The 26,178-nt window shown below is 44.5% G+C and overlaps 1 protein-coding gene across 3 annotated transcripts in view; it reads left to right on the top strand.

Moving 5' to 3' along the window:
- The window catches only part of ABCA2 (ATP binding cassette subfamily A member 2), a 499,989-nt gene that overhangs the window by 289,924 nt on the left and 183,887 nt on the right, over window positions 1-26,178 (top strand). For all 3 annotated transcript variants that reach the window (XM_069241449.1, XM_069241450.1, XM_069241448.1), the window contains exons 14-19: window positions 4,174-4,347; window positions 4,984-5,086; window positions 6,318-6,432; window positions 20,504-20,694; window positions 22,642-22,792; window positions 23,396-23,600. In XM_069241449.1, the coding sequence (XP_069097550.1) occupies window positions 4,174-4,347; window positions 4,984-5,086; window positions 6,318-6,432; window positions 20,504-20,694; window positions 22,642-22,792; window positions 23,396-23,600 (939 nt within the window). The remainder of the gene's footprint in view (window positions 1-4,173; window positions 4,348-4,983; window positions 5,087-6,317; window positions 6,433-20,503; window positions 20,695-22,641; window positions 22,793-23,395; window positions 23,601-26,178) is intronic.

Raw genomic sequence — 26,178 nt, 5'->3', positions numbered from 1 at the left:
GCCTGATGCCTTTGAGAAGTTTACACACCCAAGGATGAGCTCCCACCGGTTGATTATCAAGAAGGGGATGACCCGCCGAAATAGCAGAGCGGAAGGAATTCACTGTGCAGTAAGACAGGCCAGTTGCTGCCCATTCCGCGAGGAAATTTAAGATATCAGTAATGTGGGCCCCCATGGGATCTGTACGCCTGTCAATATACCAGCAAGCCCATCGTGACCAAGCCGATCTGTATCGCTTGCCAGTCTCTGGAGCCCAGGCCTGGGCGATGAAACCCTGAGCTTCCTGCAAAAGTCTGTGATCGAACCATCAAGCCCTGAAATCTTCCAGGCCACCAGATGCAGTTGGCCCTGAAGGACCAGAGGATGGAACTGGCCCATCGAATCCCAAAGGATCGAAGAAGATGCTGGAAGACGAAGACGAAGAGGAAAGTCGCACAAGAGTTCCAGAAGAGTGGGGAACCAAGCTTGGGAGCGCCATAGGGGTGTCACTAGAATAACGGTTCTCCCTGACGACGAACTTGGGCTGACACCCTGTAAATCAGCTGGAAAGGAGGAAAGGCGTAACCCCGTATCGGGTTCCAGTCCTGAAGGAACGCGTCCATGGCCTCCGCACCCAGATCTGGGTGCCAGCTGAAGTACCAGGGAAGTTGGGTGTTCCACCGGGACGCAAATAGATCCACAGTGCAGGGACCCCACCGAGCCATGATCGCCCTGAAGATCGTCGGGTCTAGCTGCCAATCGCTGGTATCCAGAAGGAATCTGGAGTTCCAATCCGCAAGAGCATTTTGGGAACCCGGCAGATACTCCACTGTGACCGAGATCTGGTGTGCCAGGCAAAAGTGCCAAAAATCTTTGCCCCCCAGACGGTTGATATATTGCACCGCCGACACGTTGTCCATCCGACGGAGAACCACGCAGGAGACCCGGTCCTGGGTCAAGGATTTGATTGCAAACAAGTGAGCTAGCAGCTATAGGCAATTGATATGCATGTAGAGTTCCTGAGGGGTCCAGTGTCCCCCCAAAGGACACATGCCCGCAGCGAGCTCCCCATCCGTGTAGACTGGCATCCGAGTCTGACTAGATCGGGGGAGGACCCGAAGATGGCCCTGCCATTCCATGCCTCCATGTGGTCCAACCACCATTGCAATTCCGTCCTTGCCTCCGAATTGAGAGAAATCAGCTCTGAATACGCCAGCCCGTGGCACAGAGGGCCTGGAAAAATGGCCTGGATCGATGAGGAAAGTAACACCACCACTCGGGCTAGCTGATGTAGCGAAATTCTGTCGCGCCTCAGGACTATCCGCAACGCCTTCTTGATCTTGGAGATCTTCTGCAGCGGGAGACTGAGGGATGCGGCCTGGGAGTCTATGAGGAACCCCAGAAAAACCATTGTCTGCGAAGGCAGCGGATCGGATTTCTGTTGGTTGATGACAAACCGCAGGTCCTGCGGAAGAACAATAGTCATGTTCGCATTGGATAGTAGTTGCGGCCTGGATTGATCCATCAGAAGGATATCGTCCAGGTAAATGATGAGGCGCACCCCCGAGAGCGAAGGAATTCTATCACCGGTTTGAGTAACTTGGTAAAACACCAAGGGGCTGAGGACAGTCTGAACGGGAGAGAGGTGAATTCGAACACTTGACCCCTCCAAAGAAACGGCAGGAATCTGCAATGAGGGGTAAACATGGGAACCGTCAGATAAGCATCCTTGAGGTCCAGACGGACCATCCAATCTCCCGGCAGGAGGATATCCCGAAGCATGTGTATACCCTCCATCTCGAAGTGCCGGTAAACAACCCAATCGTTGAAAGAACCAAGGTTGATCACCGGACTGAATCCTTTGTCCTTTTTCTCCACCAGAAACAGGTTGCTGACAAACCCTCTTGGGTGTAGAGAGGATGTACAAATGGCCCCTTTGCTCAGCAGTTCTTGAACCTCTGCGCCTATAAGAGCGGTGTCTGATGCTGAAAAGATTAAGGGCCTGGGAAGATCCTGTTGAACCGGAGTTCCCCAAAACTCTATGTGGAAACTCAATACCGTCTGCAGCACCCACGCATCGGAGGTTATACGTTCCTAGTTCCGTTTGAACAGGCGCAACCTTCCTCCCAGTTCTAGATGGGAAAGGGGTAATCCTTACCCGAAGTGCTTCCTGGGGTGTTGGAAGCTCCTCTGGCGATCCTACTCGCTCTGCCTCTCCCTTTTCCCATGTTGGGGAAGAAGGTTCCTTGGCGGCCGTCTCGCCATCCAGACTGTCTGTAGGGTGCAGGGCCTTGTTGGGGCTGGCGGCCGGAAGAGCGACCCTTGCCTCGTCCGGCCCTGCCAAAAACCTTGCCTGGAAAAATCTTTTTCATTGAGGATTGAGCCTTATCTAGGGCCGATAACATGGCCACAAATTTTCCGAGCTCCTTTACAAACGGATCTCCAAACAATTGGCCTTGAGCCACCGCCCCCGCCTCTGAGGACGATAAGTCCCCTAACTTAGGGTCAATTTTAATCAGCAAGGAGCGGCGCCTCTCAGCCGAGATGGCACAATTGGCGTTGCCTAGAAGACAAATAGCCCTCTGTGCCCATACTGCCACAACCTCGTTTGAAGTGGTGTACTTGACTGCTTGGCGCGTTCCGCCAACTGATTAATTTGGATCAGAGGCCCTACGACGTCTAGGAGCTTGTCCTGGCACGCCCGCCAGGACCGATCTATCCCCTTCTTAGGATCCCTCATGTACTTATCGAAAAAGGTGCACATCTTGGGATAGATCTTCGGAGTTGCCGCCACCTTGTCAGGCAAGGTAGGGCGTGGACATTCGGCCTTCAACCTGGCCCGAACCTCTTTATCCAAAGGCTGGCGGATCTTGCTCGCCACGTAGTCCGCCACCTTGCCATCCGGGCACCATTCCGGAGTCCCCTGCGAATCCCAGTTGTGACCCCACAAGGAGGTCACATTTTTGGTGGAGCTTCCCACCGATTTACTCTGGGTAGGGAACCCTCCCAGCAGGGCAGTGTAGTCTGCGCACGCACACTCTTGCAGGGGACCTCAGAAAGGGGTTAAAAATCCCCAAGATTTCCCGAGGCGCACTTGCGTGATGCCTTGGGTGAAGCACAAGGTGCAACCCCGTCACCCCAAACATGCCTGGCCCTTTGGAAACTTGCTCCGCAAGCTGCGCCCCGCTCTCCTTCATGGGAGCGAGAGCCTGCGCGATAGCTTGCGACAGCAACACGTCCACCCCGGGGTGTAGGACGCGATGTGAAGGTCACACACCAGGGGACATGATAGGGAAAGAGTCATGCTCGTGTACGGGCTGCATACTGGGACCCCGAGGATAATGACAGATCACACCCAAAATAATAGGGTAGCCCCCCAAACTGTCAAATAGGCCAGCCTAGGCCCACAAGCTTATAAAAATATATAAGGCACGCGTAGGAATAAATCAGGAGTGACCTCCCCCTCCGTGGTACAAACTGACCGCAAACGCGGTGTATAATGGGGTGTTGGAGGGGTTAAAAAAGAGCCTGAGCTCTTAAAACCCCTAGCGCGCTAAAATTTCGAAGCGTAAAGCGACTCGTGCACAGTAAAACGCATGACCACAATGAAAGCACTCGAGCTTCTTAAAAGGAGCCTCCCGCGCCGCGGTAACACGTCCTAGCAACGAGGTTGCTAAAACAGTAATGCCGCTAGCAAGCGCGAACGAGGGAAACAATCTGAAAGCCAAAACCACACTTCAAAAGAAAGGCGTGCAGAGAGCAGAAAGGCACTTATCTATCACTCTGAGCAGTGAAGAAAGAGGGAGATATGATGTGTTGTGAACATTTATACTGATATGTTAATGGAGTCTGTGTTCTACGGTTGTTATGGCAACGGACTCATGGGACTTATGGTTCTGTTATGTTTTTTGTTGAACTTTGAACCTGCTGTATAATAAAAAGTGAAGCAAGAACTGCATAATCCTCACCTCCGGTCCTGCCATAGAATTCTTGTATTCTTTGTATTCAATTTTTGTCACTGTGTCTTCTTTTCTTGTGCCCTTTGCCCCTGTGTTTGCTGTTTTCCTTTCCCCTTTTGCCAACCTTGCCCTGGCCCCTCTAATGCTCCTGTCATACATTGGTGTCCCATGTGTCCTCCTTGGCTTTCTTCTGCTTTGATCTCACTTTTATAACCATCTCCTGTTCTTCGCCCAGGTGTAATATTTCAGACGCGGGAAGATGGAACGCTCCCGCCACACGTGATGTACAAGATCCGCCAGAACTCCAGCTTCACAGAGAAAACCAATGAGATTCGCCGGGCGTACTGGAGGCCGGGTCCAAACACTGGGGGGCGCTTCTACTTCCTGTATGGTTTTGTGTGGATCCAAGGTGAGATCCAAACCTATATATGCAGCATTTTATCTCGATTATAGAGAGGGACGTGTAAATCAGTTGAGCCAATAGCACATATTTGTTGTCTAGTGCAGTGGTTCCCAACCTGTGGGCCGGGGACCCCTGGGGGTCCGCGAAGCCTCCTCAGGGGGTCCGCGGCTGCTTAAAACATTTAATAATATTAGGTCCCAGCTATCAGTAATGACTCCTCGGGGTCCCCATGTTCCAATGATGATTCAGTGGGGGTCCCCGGGCTCCAGTATTGATAAAATGGGGGTCCACAGAAGTCAAAAGGTTGGGAACCACTGGTCTAGTGGCCAGGCTGTGAGGATCCTCTGGTCTAATGACATCATAAAACAGCAAATTTGATTCCTTTTAAGATTTCCAATGTTTCAGTCTCCCACCGGGTTTACAGGAATACAAGTACTCTGGTTACGTACACTGCACACTGTGGTAGGAAAAAGGTTAATTGTGCATACATGCATTCTGTACCTTTACTTTTATAGAGCATTTTGGCATGGACAACAGCTTGAAGTTATAAACCAGCACTTACCAAACTCTGGCTTCTGTGACTGGCAGTGCATGAAGAACATGCACAGTAGTTATAACCATCTCTTATCTTAATTTGCACAGACATGATGGACCGTGCCATTATTAACACATTTGTTGGCCATGACGTGGTGGAACCCGGGAGCTACGTGCAGATGTTTCCGTACCCGTGTTATACTAGAGATGAGTAAGTACAGCTGGTATGCATGTCCTTGGGAACATAGTGGAAGTGTAGAGGCAGTCCTGGCTGCTCGATGTCGTTGACAGGACTTTGCCTTATAAGTCTGATTAGAAGAATGATTCCAGTGTGTGCCAGCCTTTTCTTGTAGTAATGTAATATTAAGATCACAAGCTTTTGGGATTTCTCGTTTATTGCCTGTGTCACAGACTAATGCTAAAGTATTTAAAACCAAAATCACTAGCAAAAATAAGGAAACTATCACATCTTGTGTGGGGAGTAGAAAGGGCCCTTTCAAATGCAATTCATTTAAAGATGTTCCAGTGTATGGAGTTGTCTCTGTTGATATCTGTGTGCAAATCGCATCACGGGATCCACTTTTGGCAAGTCTTTTCAGCCAGCTCTCTTCCTGAGGTTGGTACCTTGATTACCATTGAATCATAGCCCCTATTATTTTTGCATTGGTAGAAAGAGATCTTCTTCCTATGCTCAGGTCCATCATACAGTGAGTTTACGTGTAGCTACCTGTTGCATATAAGGTCCAAGTACCTAGGTAACACTAACCCCCACCAGGAACTAATTATATTTTTTGTTTATAACCAACTTTATTGATTTCCTTAACAAAATACAACCACACAGAGTTGACAGGAAGTATTGTAGTCCCGTATACAGACAGAAACAATGTAACACGTTCCAAAATACAGGTGTAATGCCACTATTAGAATATAATCCACACATTTCATCCAATTCACTCCATCAGACCCAACCATTTCCCCATATGCAACTGTGTTTCTTCTGGCAACCTCTTACTTCATACTCCGGTTTTTCTTGCAGCCCACACAAATTCACTCCTTTGTGCCAATGTGTCACTGTGGGGGGGGTGTAGGGTGTTTCCATCTGGTGGGTATATTTTGCTTGGCCACTATAAAGGCTTTACTCTAAAATGCCTTGTTTTCGCTGGTACATCCTCCTCCTCCTCCCCTCGAGCCCTCTAACCCACTCTCCATTTTATCTCTTAATGAGAGGGGTTGAGTCTTACTCTGTCCATTTGTTCCCTTTGGCTCAGAGAAAGGGCATTAAATATCACATTATAATAGGAAGTTTAACGTTTTGAAATATAAACCCTTTTAATAGAGAGACCTTTGAAGAGTGGGTGAGACTTGAGAGATCTTTGCTGATGCTCATCTCACAGAAGTGTGAGTTTTGTTGCCATGACAATTCTTCCCTTTGTTTCTCCCAGCTTTCTGTTTGTGATTGAACACATGATGCCACTCTGCATGGTGATTTCCTGGGTATATTCGGTGGCAATGATGATCCAGCACATTGTAGCTGAGAAGGAACACCGCCTGAAAGAAGTAAGATGCCATCCACATATTTCTTTTCAATTCATGACTGCTTTAGTCCCATAAAAACATACCTTCCCTAGCATGTTTGTTTAAGTTAGAAACAAACAGGCAACAAGAGGCTATTAAGTTGTCCCTGGATTATTGTGTTATCATAACATGCATTATCTTTGAAAGTCATTTAGCTAGAGTACACATATTTGATCTTTGAGAAAGGTTTTTACAAATGAGTACACGAGGACACTACATTTAAAAACAAGCTGCTCTTTGGTAGTGGAAAGAACCATCACCCAGGACACGAAAGGGAGTGTAGTGTTTTACATCAAAACGAGAATTTACGGCACAACAGCCATCCATAAATGTATTTCACCTTTAGGGAAATTATTCCGTAGATTCTCCAAGGCTTTGAGCAAGAAGGAGATGGGAGTTTGGTCAAAATATCTGTCTAAGATTGGATCCTCTTTTTAGTCCCAGCTAGATGTTAAGATGCCTTTCTTCTTTAAGAGAGGTAAACGATGCATTTCAACACTGGTGGTTTAGGGGGTCTTCTGAAGACCTGGACCAGATGGTATTTTTACAGTTAGAAAATGTAAAGTGCAACTTAAAAAGGAACATTGTGGAAAGAAGTGAATGTGAACTACAGTGAATAGTCCCAGAGCGTCCCGTATCTTTAATATGAGAAAGTGGAGGATCTTAAATGAATGGGTCCATCAGGAGGGCGGAGGAGAGGTAAAAGGGAATAGGGTTAAACAATGAACTTGAATCTCATTGTAAGAGGATGGTACCTGGTATTCATACCTTGTTGGAATCCAAGTTGTTGGGTAATCCTTTGTTCTTTCAGTGACTTGGGATCTGTCAAGAAAGTGGAAATTCAACTTCATATCAGTTATATGGGAATGACAGAACATTTGGCACTTTGGCATAATATTTCCTGAACATAACATGTATTATTGTGAGAATGGAAAGATGAGCAGCACAAGCAACTGTGCCATTGAGAGAGGCTTGTTTAGTACAATAGTTGTTGCTGTTGGTTCCCTTCATGGCCTACATTGTCAAGAAGATGTGTGACAGTAACTGCCAGCTACGACGTAGGGCGCCAAGCACTCTGAAACTGTAATCCTAATATGGACACTGTGCTGCTCACCAAAGATGCATGTTTGATGAATTTATGTCAAATGCAATTATTGTATGAAGCGGGTAATGCAAAGTGAAAACAATCAAGCTCTGCACTTCTTTGTAAAGTCTGTGCGCCTGATTGTTTTGCTGTTTTCTTGTTTTCTGATTGTTGTGCATTTCCAAAATGCTTTTTCTTTACACAGAACACCATGACATGGATCCTGTATTGGACTTTATATGCCAGCCTTATAATGCTAAACATATTTAATCCAAAAATGCATTTCAACATATACAAAAATACATTTGAAACCACGTTTTGATAGCATGTGTGACTGTAGACAACATGTTATTTTCATACTACTGCAGCGTGGCATTGGGCTCGGACATTACAAGTTGTTATTCTTTGAGGAAATGTTACCGTGGAGTGTCTCTTCAGTTAGTCCATAATGCTCATGGGCACCGACTCTACCCTTAGATTGTTTTTTCTGCCATTGGGTTCAGATATAAGCTACAGCACTGACACTGTCACAGGTACTTCAGGCCCTAGTTCATTCTGTCAGTTTGCTATCTACACCTTAAATCGACACTGTTGGGGCAACGACTGGCTACACTGTGTCCAGTCCCATCTCCATTAGGTTACCAAGGAGGTTGCCCTAGAGGATGTCTGCAGATGGGGCAGACTCTTTAAATTCTACCCACATGGTAACAGTAAATTCCCTTGAGCCGATCACCACGTGGCCTGTAACCTCTGTCTCTCTCCTGAACACAAGGAGCCAATGTGTAATGTGTGTCTCGCCTTCCATCGCAAAGCTGAGGTGGGATCTACACCAACAGCCATCTTGGAGTACGGTAAGGAGGATGGTGAGAGCTACAAGCTTTCCCAGTGAAATGAGTATAAGAAAGACTAGAGAAGAAAGAAAACAGACTTGTAGAGAACTTTACTTACGATTGCTGATATCCTTGATGATGTGCAACTTGTGTCATCAGGGTCCTGAAAACAGATGAGAAGTTGGGGGTCTCAGACTTTTTTTTTTCCCCTATAAGGGGATGTTACGGGGAAGGTTCTGTGGAGGTTAGTCCCCCAGATTTTGACATCCTCCAGTTAGCTGCTAAAACAGATGTGACAAAAGATTTCAAGGACCACTGATGGTACAGATTCAAAATTGGATAATCTAAGTACAATCACTGTGAAACTGGAAACCTGAGTCGCCAGCTGGGGCAGCATTGGTAAGCAGCAGATCAAGTCTCTGGAGATGGCGTAGGAAGGAGAGGAGGCTAAAGGAATTATCACTGCATCAGTGAGAGAAAATATAGCCCTGCAGCTCTCATCGAACGCCTGAAACACCACACAAAACCCAACCTGAGGATTCTAGGATTCCAGTCTGAAGCACAGGAGGCTGATCTAAAATGCTGGTGGAGGGATACAGAGATGAGCCGATCGCTCTGGCTAAGAAAATTCTCTGGCTTCACACCCGGAATGAGATAATATGGATGTGCAGCCAGCAAATTCTCTAGGGGTTAGACTGCAGACTGATTCTTATAAGACTCAAGGATGACTTTTCAAAAGGGCATATTTTGGAAAGAGTCAGGAAAAAAGGAAGGGTGTTATTTAACGTGGTCCAATATTTAGATCTTTTGTGATGCAGAAACCACGACAGAGGAGAAAAAACTGGAATAGATATTGAAGCCCTTCAAGCTGTCTCTGATGGTGAAATCCGGCATTTTATTCTCCCCTTAACAGAGAGTCATGTGAGAAGATAAGAAGCACAATAGGAGTGTGAGTTAAGTGGTTGCCTGGCTAGGACAGCCTTTAATTCTGCATCCTAATATTTTATTTGGGAACAACAACTGTATGACATGAGTGTTCTGTTCTGGGTCCAAGAACTGGTTGTGATTTTAAGGCTGACTAGCGGTCGTCTCCTGGAAGGAGCCATTGTTACATTTTTGATGTTGCTGCCACGTCCTACAAGAACTGGACTTGAATATCTTTTTTTTTATTTTATTTGCCTTTTTTCTTTTAAGCAGGCATATCAAATATTACCAGTGTATATTATAATTTGATGAGAGGGTACATTTAGAAAATAGTTTAACAATTCTAAAAAAGACATCCATTCAAGGCTGTGCGGTGCTTCTGCTTCCTTCGAGCGCGTGCCGTGCCGTCTATGCTCATTCGATGTGCACCGCCCATTGGACTCCAACAGCCCCAACCTCTGGCAGTCCTCACCACCTAGTTCTTGTAATTTCTTCCACAACTCTCCAGAAAATCTTGTTTTTTAACCGCCCTGCACAGGTGGAGACTCGTGGGTTTACCTTTCCTAGAGTTCTGGAGGTGTGAGCGCTCCCACTACAAAATGGCAGCTGAGGCTCGAGCTAAGTTAAGGCACGAGCTCAGGACATACACTCTGGTTCTATATAAGATGACTGAGTGTTTTTAATAGAATACATATTGATGTGCTAATATTCTTTTAATAATTTTGAATACTAATTCCACTCCTCTGCTGATTTTTCTGGCCGGATTTGGGTAAGAGATGAGTGGAGAAGACTAATCCAGTCTATAATCCTGACCCCATCCTATAATCCTTGTTTGTTTGTTTTTTTCTTTCTTTCTTTCATTTTACTGTAATAGGTTTTTGTAATACAGTGTCTCTCTCCTGTTCTCTCGATGTTTTTTTTTATATTTAACCAACCTTACCATCGTCCCCTGCCATAGTTTGCCAGTACAGTTTTTAAAATGTTTCTGATACTAAATTATCAAATTTTTTGCTACACTTAAAAAAGTGGATACTTCCATATTTTAGTTTTTGACACTTTAGCAAGTTTATTATTTAAGTAAATGGTTCTGTCCATAGATATAACCACTCCTGTTTCACATGTACATATGCATTGTCTTTTTTAAGATGATTTTACTGTGCCCACTACACGAAAGGGAGATTTTACAAACCTACATGTGGAAACTCCAGGCAGGAGTTCTGCTTTAAAACCTTTATTGCTTAGATAAATTCATTAGGGTCGAGCCTGCGTCGCATGCGTTTCGCGTGCAAGACGCTTTAGTAGTTAGAAAAGGACTCAGAGCCCCATCCATGTCACGTCAGTGTCTTTCATTGGTTCGTGGGCTTGCCTGTTAAAATCTGCTTGCTTTCATTAGTGGAGGGCATGTATACCTCATGGCTTTTTTGGAGGTTAGCCCTCCTCGAGCGCAGCGACCAATTACTGAAAACATGCGAGGCTCACTGTTTTCCGTCCGGTTTGTGGACTACTTTTTATCTTTTTTCGCAGCGCTGTCTCGCTTGGCAGAAGTCGAGCGCTTTTCATGACATCGCCCCTTTTACATAGTTAATTGCACTTTTGCCGGTTACGTAGATAATTGACCTTTGGCTGATAGGTTTCACTACGAGTGAACTGTAGCAGCGTGATCGCGCACTTTTTTTTTCTCCATTTAATGTGGCAAGAAAAGTCCGGTTGGGAGTTTACAACTGCTAATAGCTCTAACTCAGAGAAATGCGAAACCCGTTGCATTGCAAATGCTTGTTTTTTTCTGGTGCTGAAACTACTGCTTGGAGCTTTTTCGGCCGCTTGGTATTGGAGCTAAACCTACCAATTTCACTTTTAGGAATTCACTGTTCCTGTCTCTTCTTGAACTAATGTTGATTTTCTTTTCCTCACAAAAAACATACAGTCTGCATGCTCCAACATGCACCAAAAAACTGTTTTATACCATAGAATTCTATAAAATGTTCAGTTGCCTTCTGTTTGATATAGCCCACACTTGCTCAGATATTTTCCTTATATTTTCCTTGTAAGAAATCGGTGGAGCCCATTTAGTCACCCTAGATTTTTTTATTTTATGCTACTTGGTTTGTTGACTTTTGCCTTGAATAAATCACACTACATAAGTCTCCCACACTGTCAAATCTGTTATAATGGATGTGGAGTGTTATCTGCCATTGTCTGCCATTTAAGATTAGGTCTACTGCTGCTCAGCTAGGATAAGGGGCTCTAGGCCGGTAGCACAGGACAGGCATGCACACACGTGTAGACACATGTGGAAGCTTAGGCATGTGAGACCACTTTCTAGCTCACGCTGGTTGTGGTGCACAGGTAGCCTGTCCTTAAGGGAACCTTCATGGATTGCTGCTGACCCCGTGTAGCCTTATATTGTGAGTGGGTGTTAATAGTGTGAGTAGGTACATCTGTAGTAATTACAGAAGTATTTGTGCTTCACAGTGTTATACCTATGGGTGAAATTGGCACCAAGCTACATTTTCTGCATTGTGAGGCTTGAAGGCTAGTGTGTTTACACATTTGTCATATCAGCACTCCTGGCGCTTGAGGATTTTCCATAATTCTCTGAATTTGTTTATGATTACACTTAGGCTTTTGTCCCACCGGCTGGGTCAAGTTAATTACTCTGCTGCCAGCTGTAGGAAGGCCTCCTCACACAGAGCTATTTGACAGTGCTTGGGCTTGTTCAGTGCTTAATTTGTCAATAAAAAGGTGCCGGTGCCCAAAGAACTACTCTCAAACACGTGGCTGCTGCAATTAAATGTGTGAACACGGAATACAGAGGCAGCATAATCCTGAAGCCATCTCGGGCCCCTTTAATTCATTTACAGCCACTCCCTGCCCCTTCAGCTCACTCTAGCAGCTTTCTACTTTCTCCCATTTGTGACGCTTTTTCGTTTTTCTCTTCCTCCGTCTTTCCCATATGTGTCTTTTGCTCGCAGCAGATGCTTGAGGCAGAAGAATAAGCCCCAGTCCTAAAAAATAAGTGCCGGTGCTCAGCACCAGAAACAACAAGCACAAATCAAGCACTGGGCTTGTTGCTGGGAAAAGAAAGGATGGGGACAGAATCGGCATGTGATTATTACTCTTGACCCTATACTGGCCTGGGAAGGCTCACCCACAGAAACAAAAGGAGGACAGCCAGCCCTCTGAAGCCAAAGAAAGAGGGGCTCTCCTTTTGAAGTCAGGGAGGAAAGAGCCCAAGCACCCATAGCAATTAGCAGTGTGGTTTCAAGCTCTGAGTGGTCTGGTCTTTCAACAGACCACTTCAAGTTGCCAGGTTGGAATGTTCCAAAGTGCTCTGTGGGAAGGTTGGGGCAGGGGTGGAGTGATGTACACCCTAGGATTGGGCAGAGGTGCCTATCTTATAGAACTTTCTATCACCACTTAAAAACCCATGCTCAAGGGACAGATCTTTGAGGACAGTCTGTAACACTATTAGAATCCCCAGCAGGAAGACCCCTACAGTAAGGATGGATTCAAGGACATCTGATGTCAGTTGGTACCCATAGACTGGGACTTGTTTATCTTGGGCCGATGGCACTGTCACCCCTCCCCATATACCTTCTGAGGCACAGTAGCGGGATGGACCTGCTGGTGGGGATCCTGGCGGGCTCAGCTGGATCTTCTGTGGAATGGTCAGCAGTGTGTGACCTCCTGCAGCCCCAGCTGCACTACAAGTTTTGCCAACCACGAGGTTGTGGGACCTGAAGAGTGCAGTCAGGAAGGGCTTTCTGTAGTGGGCCCATGGTGGTGCTGCTAAGGAAAACCCCAGGCTCAGCATAGGTTCCCGGCATCCAGACTGGAGACCGGTCCTGCACGATGAAGGAGCGCAGTAAAAATCTAGCATGTAGACGTATAACACATTTTAGAGCCTAGGAGGCTGAAACCAAGCAGTCCAGATTACTAGAGCTGGCCACCAGGAGCAAAAGGATATCAATTGCATCCACATTTCCCTGTGGAGGGCCACAGTGCCAGTGAGAGAAAAAACATAGCCCAGAGTGGGGAGGTGCCTGCCCCACCTTTCTTAAATATGTTATGTCCCTGGCAGCCCTGTCTCCGAGGACTGGTGCAAGAACCAAGAAAACAACCATTACTGGGGTAAACATGAGCAGTGCTACGCTCCCAGGTAGAGTGGATCCCTGAGGGCCCCCAGTTAACAGGGGCAAAAGAGCTTGTGGATTGCTTCCCCTATCCCATGTGTCTTGGGGGAGAGGGGGTTGGACGGGAGCACCTGACATCAGGACTCTGCCTGCTTCTGCTCACAATGGTTTCTAGTGGGCGGGAGAACAGAAAAAGTCGGATCCCAAGGGCACCCAGTTATGAATCCGTTTTAGGGGCTCCCATCGTAAAGCAACCCCATCATAGCCACCAAGTCCAATTTTTTAAATTGTCATGATGACTGTCCTAGCACATCAGATATATGATGTATGGAGGCTATTTCAGTGTTTCAGGTATTTTTAGAGCCTGGGCTTTTACCCATATGTTCTGAGTGTGTTGACTCTGTTTATGGACCCTAAGGTTGCGTTGCCCTTACAGTGTGGTAAAACTAGAAGAAAGACTCATATACACAACATATTGAAATTTAAATACTTTATTGACAAGGACAAAGGTAATAGTTTATTGCATGTCTTAATGAAGGTCAGTAAAAGTTTGAAAGGCTTTGACACTCTGGAGTCCATCGTTACATGAGGTAATGAAGTTCATTGAATGTTTTGGAATGCGTTATTGACAATCACAAAGTTAACAGTGAACCATTACATATTTTACTGAGGGTCACTGTAAGAGGGCACCACCTCTAATCGCTTTAATAGCGTTATATTGAGTTATTATTGCATAATCTTTCTTATACTAATGTGGTGACACACTGACATAGCCAGTAGGACAACCATTTGATAACTGCATCCCCCTATACTGTGTCTAGTGTATGGGTGGGATATCATGGTCTTAGGGGTCAGGCAGGGCTCGCTAAGAGTGTGAAGTTAGTAGTCACCATATGTATTTCCATCTACCATCACATGTATCTTTTTGTAAATTAATGTGTAGTGTGTGCATTATACAGTACTTTCCTTTTTATGAAAAACACTGTTTGGGCAATGATTTATTCAGTGTTTGTTGCATGCCACTGACCTGGGTAACTAGCCCACCTCTCTTCCACTGAGCAGGCCTTGGGCTGCTCTGCTTCGCGACCCTTAGACTCAAGTATTACTCTCAGGGCAGACAGCCAAGTGCTACAGCGAGATAGTTGCAGTGCTTCAATTGTGAATAAAAACGTGCCGGTGCCCAAAGCTGTCCTTTGAAACACACAATTAAATGTGCGAACACGGAATACTGAGGCAGCATAATCCTAAAGCCATCTCGGGTCTCTTTAGTCCATTTACATCCACTCCCTGCCCCTTCAGCTCACTTTTTCAGGTTTCTGTTTTCTCCCTTGGTGACGATTTATTTTGATTTTCTATTCCTCCGTCTTTACCATATGCGTCTTTTGCTCGCAGTAAAAGCCTGATGCAGAAAAATAAGTGCCGGACCTGAAAAATAAGTGCCGGTGCCCCGCACCGGGAACCACCGGCTCAAATTAATCACTGGGTAGTTGGTACCCATTAGAGAGAAGGTTGCAGACTTAATGCTTGTGAAGGTCCCACATCCTTCACAACTAATAACTCACTATCTTACAATCCTCTTTTATTATTATGTGATCTAAATGGAGTTAATGTACAGTTAGTTCCCTGAACTCACGGTCCTGCAGGAGCGCTGGATAAAACTGTTAAACGGGAATGCACAAACCTTCAGAACATTGCTTGTGCCTTGGACATAGGGCTATGATTTTGTTTCGTCGAGTCTGCACATTAAAATCCAAGGTTGGAATTTAACAAGGCGTTAAAATATACATTTTCCAGTTAGCATAAATAAATGTGCCTGCTGCCAAAATGAGGGGTTTGACAGAGTCGTGCAGTAAATAACTCTTACTCGTGCTGAAGTGATTTTCAAGCGCTGCCTGAATTCTCCCCTCAGGTACAAGAGCCACGTGGAGAACGGTGCCAGCATCATTTTAGTGCACATAGCCTTTCTCTGGGCATCCTGCCACACCTGTACATCCTGCCGGCATCGCTGCTGCAGCGAGTGCTGTCTGCGGTGGGTGGCAGGGAGGCTGCCAAGCTCGGGCTGCTAACCAGACGGTGATGGATGGCTGCGCGCGGCGTGCCAGGTAGAGCCGGCAATTGATCCGGCGGGCCTCGAGGCGAGTGGCGGAACTAGAGAACCACTTACGGCGCATAAACAGGCACAGGGGTCATCAGAGGCCGAACGGGCTGCTGCCACTTGTCTCTCTGCTAGCTGTGCCCATGAGGAAGTGGTATGGGGAAGGGTTTGAGGTGGAACCGAACGGAAGCTGCTGCTTTGCATTTTCCCAAGTCTATCAGACGTGTTTTTGTCTTTTTGTCTTTTGTTTCTATGAATTGCTGGAGCCATCTGTGTGCAGTGGCCAGGGTTTGCCTTCTGGTATCTGTCTACTGGGTGCCAGGGAGATTGCAGCTGAAGAAAAAATACAAAAATGACGGGGGGGCGACGGATTGGGTGGGTCCACCTATCTGCAAATATCTCTGCCAATTAAATATCATTGACTACTGCCTCTCGTATCCGATCAATGTAGCTCTCCAGAGTTCTGGACTCCGCAGTGATCTTTTGCTTCTGTATTAGTGTAGCTCGTTCTGGACAGAGCCCTAGCTTTATTGTACTGTAGCAGGTGCACCGTGGTGTGTGGGGCCCTGTGCACACCATAAAATATTGAATCTGGGGTCAAGGGAGCACGTTCCTTGCTGGCATTAGGGCACCCATGCTCTCTTGCAATGCGATCATCAATGCTGGGTCCGTTGCCTCTATTTTTGTTTTTCTTCATACCTTAATCTTTGACTCCTTTGGCCAGTTTTATCACCTGCTAATACAAGTATTAGCGACACCTATAAGTTTCTGCTTTGATAGCAGATCTACTGATTTTGCCAATGCTTTTTTTTTTTTTTTTTTTTGAAAAGGCATGTGTCAAGACTCATGCGCACGCATGTGCAGCAGCCTTGGAATGGGATTTCCTCTGAGGAAGCCCTTTTCAAGATGGCCAGCATGACTGATGCAAATCCACACACCTGGTTCCACATGCCGTCATACATAATCATTAATGACCCATGCGCGCGGATGCCTCCATGATAAAGTGTGCGTCTTGATACAGTCGCCATTTTGTTTTTGTTTTTTACATTTACCATTTCAAGATTCCAGATACCATTCTTGGGCAGTAAATTAGAAATAAAAATAATGAAATGTGTATGTAACCTCTCTATAAGAAAGGCGTGGCCTGGCAGACAATTGGAGCAGTAGTTGAAGCAACAATAGAGCACATGAGAGTGGGCTAAGAGCTCGCCATCGATCAGCAGGAGTATAAACGGGAACACAACAGAGGAGTTGTGGCGAGTCTAACCTAAAAAAAGATATTAAAATTAAGTAGTCGATCAGTGAAGTTTCGAGGAAGCAGCAGTCGATCAGTGAAGTTTCGAGGAAGCAGCAGTCGGACTTGGTGGGGGAGAACAAAAGCTACGCTGAGAGCGAGGAGTGAAAGGAGAAGCAGCGCTTTGGGGAGAGAGCAAGGAAACACATGCACTCCCATCAAGAACAGAAAGTAAATAAAAAGTATTCCCCCTGAATGTAAACAGTGTCAGCAGTGGAAAGATACAAGCTAACCAGTCAGAACACTGGGAAACCAAAAAAGCTTCTAGGTGGGGCAAGCGCAGTGATAGAGAGGAGCACCATCGAATCATGAGGTGATAACTGTGGCAGAAAACAAAGCCATCCAATCACAAAGACCGAGGGGCTGACCAAAAGCTTAATCTATGTATATTGCAAACAGTAGGTCTGGCCAACATTGACCTAAAACGTTTGTAGCCAAGACCTAAAAAAAAAAAAAAGAGTCCAGGTTCCCATGCACGTGAAGGCCACTCTGTCTTTTGAGAAGTTTACTCTTCTTACAAGCTTAATCAACCACATAAGGGCAGAAAGTGCCTGTCACAATACAGACTCCCTCCTCGCCCTTTCTTCTCATCCACCTGCTGTCGGGGAGGGCCCCACGGGTAATGTTGATTGCTCTTTGCAATTATGCAGCTCATTGAGCAAACATTACAATTATTGATCTGTCTCCTTCGTTACTTTACTGAAGTATTCAGAAACAGTGCTCCTTCATGCTTCAAATCATTGGAGTGTGGGGGGGAGGGGGAGTGGGGGAAGGGGTGTAGAAAAGGCAGCCCCACTCCCCGCCTTTTTTTGTTCAGAGTTTCCGGATCCGGGCTAGGGACTGGGGAGAATTCGGAAGGCGGAGAATCTGCGTTTAAATAGAGTATTCCCCACAAAGTGCGTTAACAAAGGTAACTTGTTTTTTAAGCTTTCCCAGTTTTAGCAGATAAGGTAACTCACCCCTAGAAACATAATGTGATTTAATCAGGATAAAGCGAGGCAGCAAGAAAATAATGTCTCTCCTGGTTCCAAAGTATCATTAAAGGCAGCAGCTTATATGTAGACATAAGGAAACAAAAACACATAAAGAGACGACAGCCTGTTAAGAGTCTCTGGGAAAGGAAAGAAATTAGGGTGCAATGAATAGGAGCCTGTTCAGTGGGAAGGACACGGACACAAATCAGGATGACAGTGAAAGAAACAGACACAGCCAAGGTCTCGGGTAAACAAGGAAATAAAACAGTGGAAAGGGCCTTCTCAGGAGAAGAGAGGTTACCAGAGGAAAAGAGGACTGAATGAAGAGGCCGAAAAAGAGTCCGAAAGAGCCGGTTTAGGGAGTACATGCAAAACAGAGGTCCCTAGAAAAAGAGTGATGTGTGTTAGTTAAAGAAGGCGTGAAAGAACTCAGAGCGAGGGATGGAGAAGAAATGAAACAAAAACAGGAGAGCAAAGAGACAGACACAAAGTAAGCATTATTGGTGAGAAGGAGAGTGTGAGGAGCAGAGACATTAAGGGGAAGAAGTTCAGAAGAGAGGGGGGATCTGGTAGGACACATCAAGAATTTCTTATGAAAGAAAGGGTTTTGGAAACAGAGACATTAAAGGGATGGCGGAGGGGGACTGGCAGAAAGCGTTAGAGATGTGGGGTGTGGATGGACATAAATGTGTGAAAGACACATAACATAATTTATATGTAGCATTTTATGCTATGCATTTATGGTTTCTAAGTACTGTAAATATAATATGATCGATTAACCAGCTCAATGGTACGCAATATAAACTTCTCAGAAGGATGAAAAGGTGAGGTGGCCTTGCCAGGGTTTGAACTCTGGACCTCAAAATCACCGTATTTAGCCTTCAGCTCACCGAATTGTCCACTGAGGAAAGATGGAGTAATTTTCTTATTTGTAGTGAGTGTAGATGGAGCCCGAGCAGGGTTAGATGGCAGGGGTGGGACTGTGGACCATTGGTAACACAGCAAGTGTTTGCATGAAACACCCAATGTAAAAGCTATTCTCACACTCGAGTAGGAGAGGCGATTTGAGTGAGTTCTGTATTTTTCAACAGCAGCTATCTTTCTTGCTCTGACCTGGCAGTGTATTGTTTGTGCTTCAGTGTATATGATGATGCCACATTTCAACAAGATTTGGCATGTCAATAAGACAACGTTGACCACTTATTGGAGGGTAAGAATTATTCTAGTGGGCCATTCTTGAGGGCTGATGAAATCCTCTGTCCCAGTTGATTTGGTGATAAAACAAGAAGGGTGTTGGTGGACCCGCCCACACTCCTTTAAATCACCATTGGTTGTTGGTCACTGCTTGGAGTGGAACAAGATGATTGATGACAGGCCCACAGTACAGGCTTTAATTTGGCCCCGATCTCAGCAGAGTAAGTTATTTTAGCAACATATTTGAGAGGCAGTAAGTTAGGTGGACATAGTGTTCACGCCTGAACCTGTAGAAAATGTATCCATTGTCTGCCTGTCAGTAACACAGTAAGTAATGATGTTGCTGGCTTGTGTCATATGATTGACATTACATAGGATGCAAGATAATGCACCATTGGGCACCCTACACAGTGTTTGTGATTTTGTTTGTGATTTCATAGAGTTTAGCGTTTTTTGTGCTGTGCCTGCAAATACGCACTCAATCCCTGCTGCTTCTGATGACATAGCCAGGTATTGCCAGGTGACTTGATTAGCACCCCAGTAATCTAACATTTTGCAAAAGAGTCACTAGCTCTAAAGTGTCAAATAGAAGGTGCCAATCCACATTTTTAGAAGCCATCAATCCATTAAAGATGTATGGGAAAAAAAACTTTCCCACTCGCATTCTTTGTTTTACTTGTATGTTGTAGGGCCATGTACCCTTGTAATATCGTTCCTGAATAATACAGATCTGAATACACGGGTAAGTAGGGTTTTTACCTGTCATGACATTTTGGTCCCGTAGAGTTCATCTCATTCTTTTTCACGTTCTGAAATCTGAGTTGAGCTCATTCATTTGGCAGCCTATGATTCCTGGACCTAAAATGCCTACAGTTGGTTCTCTAAGATGAAGTCCGGTCATATGCTAAGCAGCTTTCTTTCTCTTAAAGGAACACCTCTATTTTAGTTCAGACAAAAAGTAAGTGACCTACATTGCACCTCTTGTTAGGAAATTTTGCATTTATCTTAATTTATATTATCAATAATTGTTAACCGAATTTTCCATCCTGCTCCAACAGTTGTACAAATAAAGTGTGACAGTTAATTTTGTTTCTGTTCCAGGTGCTGCACTGTCATTTATTTTTCATCCAAGTGCAGTATTTAACAAACCAAGCATGATAGTGACTCGGAAAAATTTAATTGTGCTTTGTATATGGCTGTGCTCATCTAGAGAAGTCATGTTTAGGGCCTGATTTAGAGTGTGAAAGCAGGTACTCCATCGCAATTGTGACGGATACCATTTTCACCTTATTACATGTGCATTGTACACAATACACCTGAAATAAAACATACAGGATATCTGCAATGTTTGTGACGTAGTAACCCATCTGCCAAACTTTATACAAGTCCTTAGTCTCCACTAGTTAGAACATTTTGCTTAATAATGCCTTTTCAGTCTTGGAAGGCATGACTTTGTTCACTTCATTTATTGGATAAAAATGTGTTTGTGGTGTTGTGACCTCTTTGGACCATCCTTTGTTCTCAGGTGATGAAGATGATGGGTTTGAATAACGCGGTGCACTGGGTGGCTTGGTTCATCACAGGCTTTGTCCAGCTCTCCATTTCTGTCACGGCACTGACCGCCATCTTGAAATATGGCAAAGTCCTGATGCACAGCGATGTCTTCATCATCTGGCTCTTCTTGTCCATTTATGCCGTGGCCACCATCATGTTCTGGTGAGTTCTGGCTTCAGCAAGTCATAGCCACCTGCTATACACGCCTTTCTCCTCTTTGTACTAAGGTCCTGATGTCCTGTGCAGCCACTGAGCAAACCATCTTGTACTACCTGAGGAAGGCGGAAGCTGAAACGTTGTAGTAGAAATATATTTTTGTTCTTTAATGAGATCATCTGTTTGAGTCACTTCTTTCTTGGATATTACATTTTCTTGTGGCTCTTTGTATCCTTTGGGATCCAGATTTTTGCCCTGGCTGGCTGTTGTTTTCTTGTGATCCTGCATCTTCCAAGGTCCTGATGTTGGATATGCTTCATCACAGGCCTGTAATACTAATGAAACTGACCTCATGTTTTATGGAATGGGTCAAAGTTCAGGTAGGTTGATGTGTTACAAGCCAAAAATGGTGATTTAGACCATTTAATAATCACAAGCCATATGTCGGGGGGTATATGACCAGACTTTCCAAGAAAACCATCTTTGCTTTGCACAAAGGCCAAACTAAGGCCTTGATTGCAGGTACCCCAAATATTAACACTCCCTGTTTGGACAGTGATTGTCACTAGTGGTGTGAAATTTACAGCAACGAGTAATAAAGAGTACACCCTAGATACATTACAGATGGTCAAACCTGTCTAGATTTAACAAGAGAAAAGGGCTTGACAATTACTATAATCTACAAGTTTTCGTGTTCAAGCACCAGAATCTGCAGGGTGCACCACATGTTTTGGTAAATAAAAATCAGACTAGGCCCCCGATAAATTCCATACTCTTCACTGTTGGGTTTTATCTGGTGAGATTAATATTGCAACCCACACTTTGGGCTCTCATTAACACTCATCACTCCTCATTACGTTTCCTAATCCTCTATAATGAACAACCTTAGAGGAAATATTTATAACTTCCATTCTAAGCTTCTAAAATCTAACTCTACGTTTTTAATGTACATCATTTTATACAATGAAACATACACCTGCTTCGTGTGCCTCCCCCTAAATAATGCCGTAATTTACCCTCAAGATGATTGCCTCCTTGAGGGAATGGTTAGGATATCTAGACAGAACTTTAAAGGGCAGCAATTCAGACACCCAACACATGCTTTTGGCTTTCCACAGACAAAGGCTTTAATGGATACTTCTGAGCAAATTTGATCTTTTATTACTTTGGGGTACCTACACTTCTGTGTGCCACTAAATAATGGGGCGAGGGGAGGATCAGAAGCCCAGCAGTCTATCACGACTCTAAAAAGAGGTTGCAAAGTTTACCTTGAGGAGGCACTGAATAAATTCATCTGTTGCCCAACACTGTCCATTTTGTGGTGGAGGGCTCAGTTATTAATTCGTTCTTCCATAGCAGCCCGCTGGTTGTCTGAACTATTGTCTCTGGTTCTGGCCCTGGGTTCCTGTTTAATTGTTTCATCAAACATACACAGTGGTTGTGAAAGCATAGGAAGGGTAATTTAGTTAGTCTTCAATTTCGTTGCCATCACTTATGTGTCACTTATTTAAAATCAGGTGAAAATAAATAGCACTGTTTTTCCCTTTTACAATATGTTCCCTGTCTTTTATCATTCCAGACAATTTTTGAGTATTGTTTCCTCTCGTGCTTTTCTAATTCTTCTCATTCTCACCCCTGCATCTCCTACTTTCTTGCTATGCCTCTCCTTCCCATATCATCTCTGCATCTTTCTCTTGCTCCATCTGAAAAAACCTCCTACTCTATTCATCTGTCTCCTCTTGTTTGCCCAAGCCACACTTCTCCCCTTTCTAAAGTGATATCTCCAGCCTTCTTCTCACCTCCCTCTCATCCCCTGATCATTTCTGCATATGACACCTTCTTTTGATCCCCCCCTGCTGACCACCCTGTTTATATTCTCTTATGTCAGTGTGTCTCTTCTTTCGTCTTATTGCCTCTCATTTTCTATCCTCAAATCTCTACCCACCACTGCAGTTTCCTCGTCTCCGTGGTCTACTCCAAGGCGAAGCTGGCATCAGCCTGCGGGGGCATCATTTATTTTCTGAGTTACGTTCCCTACATGTATGTTGCCATCCGGGAGGAAGTGGCTCATGACAAAATCACCGCCTTCGAAAAGTGCATCGCTGTGAGTACTTGTCATTTATGTGATTATTGCTTTTTCACAAGTTCATTTTGTTCCTTGCATAGATATTTTTTTGTATTTATTTTTTGTGCCACAAGGTGAGTGTAGTGCTGAAAATGGAAAAATACAAACTTGTGTTGCTCCTTCCCATGAATCCCTGATCTGGTTCCTTCATTGGTGCTTTAACTACCCACACTATTGCTTTCTGGCATAGTTTGGTTAATGTTATTCCCAGCCTTACACATCTTTGACCTCCTGTCTTCCCGTGTATATTAAGATACAACTGAGTAGGAAGGCACTCTTTTCTGTACTTCCCCCAGGCCCTGCCCCCTAAATAGGATGATTGTGATATAAAGATCCTTACTGGGGAGCAATTCGTTAGAACTGAAGTTCCAGGATTTCATTATTCCAACACCCTCCGTCACAATGCCAATAAGGGCTTATACAGTGAGCAACACAAGCTCATGGGTTTCAAACCTTTCTCCTTTAGGGGGTCTTGAGTTTTTAATTGAAGCTTATGTACTTTCTATCTCTTCAGAAACTTCTCTAACAGTGTGCTGTGTTATACCTGACACGTGTTTTTTCTTTTCCTCGATTGTGTCTCAGTCCCTCATGTCCACAACTGCTTTTGGACTAGGCTCTAAGTACTTTGCGCTATACGAGGTGGCTGGAGTCGGAATACAGTGGCGTACCTTCAGCCAGTCACCAGTGGAGGGCGACGACTTCAATCTGATGCTGTCCATGATGATGTTGATCATTGACGCAGTGGTCTATGGCGTGCTGACGTGGTACATTGAAGCTGTGCATCCAGGTACTTTAAAGTCATCAAAAGATTGCCTGTGTCTGCTCTGTAGAATGTTAACATGGTAAGACTATGTAGGGTTTTGTTCAAGCCAAATATTTAGTATTTACACTCCTATGTTGTCAAGCACTGCAGTGACCAATAGAAGGGCTGCTTTCATGCACAAATACTGGATTTGAAGTAATTATGTTGAACTAAAATGCACATCAGTGTAGAGGGTGATTGTCTAAGAGACCAGAGGTAACTTAAAACTGGAGTTCCAACCTCCTTATGAATGGCTCTTCCTGATGTGCCATTCATAAACTGGAAATCCTAAGTGTAATGCAAATTTGATGTCTAGTAACAAAAAAAAAGACTTCTCCAGGTAATATGTAGATTACTTTGTAGTGATAAGTTGTTAGCATACTTATGAATTAGAGGATTCATTCTTGTACATGACCAGTAAGCTAGGCAGATTGTGAATGTGTGAATGCAATTCATATGATGCATGGTGTTCACGACGGCCCCAAAGGAAACATCAAAATGGGTAAAGGTAATGTGGAAATGACAATTGGGTTCAAGGTCGACTACTCAGTGTATGGACTAGGATAGCGAGATGCAGTGAAGAGATTGATCTTTGAATGGATACATGGCTTGGCATAAATACTAGAATATGGTACAGTGATGACCTTATGTGTGTACATGCACAACTGACCGGTATAAGAATAGATAGATTTGTGGCAACACAGCATCTAGCTGGTGAAGATGCACAATGGAACAATGCATAATTAAACAGTTACAATTTGTGGATAGTTAAATGAGTTGCTAAAGATCTGTCTATAGAGTCAATGGTTGCTTTGTCAGTGGCTTCCCACTAAGATTGCAGAGTATAATAAAATACCCCCTGCCCCCCCACACCCCACTCTTAGAGTGCTATTCAGAAGTTTCTGACTTTTCAGAAACAAAAGTGGTAAAATTTTCTGTATTTTTAGTGGGTCATCTCTGCCACACCCCAATATAGGGGTGGACTCATTATTGCAATGTCTTTTTAGCAAGTTTTCCTACATCTTCCAGCCTGTTGCTAAAGTGGTTATTAACTCTAAGCTTCTTGCCAGTAAGACTGGCTTACGTCGTGACCCGAGTCATTATGGTGACTAAAGAAACTCACTGATACTGTTGCACCCTGTCTTACAACACTATGTAATATGTCTGTTCGGGAGGGTCGCGCACCATGCTGATGGCTAGAGGTCATAGCAGTTCCTCTATGATGTCCAGAGCACATCCAGCTGTACTGGCTAACTTTAGACAGCTCTTACTTCTCTCATTCCCCTAAAAATTGTTGAACATGTAGGGAACACTCAACATTCCTCTTTCATAGAATAGCACCTCGTTGTAGACCATGCACATTTGAGGTTTTGCAGGCACTATGGCAGAGAGGTCTAGCACAGCTTAATGATCTCAGGCTGATTGTAGACACAAGGATCTGCTACTGTGGTGTATGTAAACTTCTCTGCGTCTTTCATTATTGTTTTGCATGCCATTCTTCCTGAATGCCTTTGGTGTGGGCTGAGAGACCAGATTTGGAACGGGGTAGTTTTCCCAGACCTATTGTTTTCAGGTCATATCTTCTGTCAAGCCCAAACCTTTAACTTGTGCTGTTTGTAAGAGTTTGGCTTTGAGCCTGATCTCATCTAGTATCTACCTCTCTTTGCAAAACTTGTCTGCTCTTCTGGTGTTAAAAGTTTTGGCTTGTGTTGATGATGTTCAATTGATTATACATTTCTATTACGATAGCAACCTTAGACAACAGAACCTTAGCGGATGTATCTGCTTGTGATAGAAGGATGGATTCTAATTCTTTTTCCTTAACTCTGAAAAAACAGAAGTAATTATCTTTGGAAGCTTCTCACACATTTGGTTTGACAAATGGTGGCTAACTGATCTTGGTTTTCCTACTGTGCCCTATAAATCAGAATGTATTGCAGTGAAGTTTGAGTCAAAACTCTTCTTTAAGGAGCATATCACCAAGGTCACAGCCATGATTCCCTAACTGCTCACAGTTCTTCTCAAACTCCTGCCTTAGCTCCTAACTGCATTTCAGTAAGACTGTTTCTCAGTCTCAGATACTCTCTAAATTAGACTGCTGTAACTCTGAGTTTTGGACTCCCCATGCCTTTTGAAGCATTTATAACTGATGCAAAACTCTGCAGCACCTCTTCCATTTGGTTTGGGCCACAAAGATGCTACAGCATCTTCAGCCATTTTTCCTTTTCACATTTAGTGACAGTGGCTAAATGAGCAACCTTTAAGGCTCTTTGCCTCACATGGACTTTAACAATCACTTGCCTAGGTTTATTCCAAGGATGTTTAGGCACTCCGCACCTTGGGGTTTTCTATCAGCAACTTTGTTTTACTCCATAGAATTCAGTGTGTCTATCTGTCAGTCAAGTCAGTTTGTCTGTCTAGATGCTACAATCTGCTAACTCTAGTTCTTTCGATGAACACGCTTGACAATCACTCAGTATTTGCAGCAAGTGAGAATCATTTTTTAGTTACAAAACCTTAAGGACAGTAGATCCTGCTTACCAATACATATCTTTCTAGATGT

Source organism: Pleurodeles waltl, chromosome 6 (genome assembly GCF_031143425.1).
Source record: "Pleurodeles waltl isolate 20211129_DDA chromosome 6, aPleWal1.hap1.20221129, whole genome shotgun sequence".
NCBI classification, from domain to species: Eukaryota; Metazoa; Chordata; class Amphibia; order Caudata; family Salamandridae; genus Pleurodeles; species Pleurodeles waltl.
Note: the sequence above shows the minus strand (reverse complement) of the source record. Positions and strands in the feature narration are given on the sequence as shown.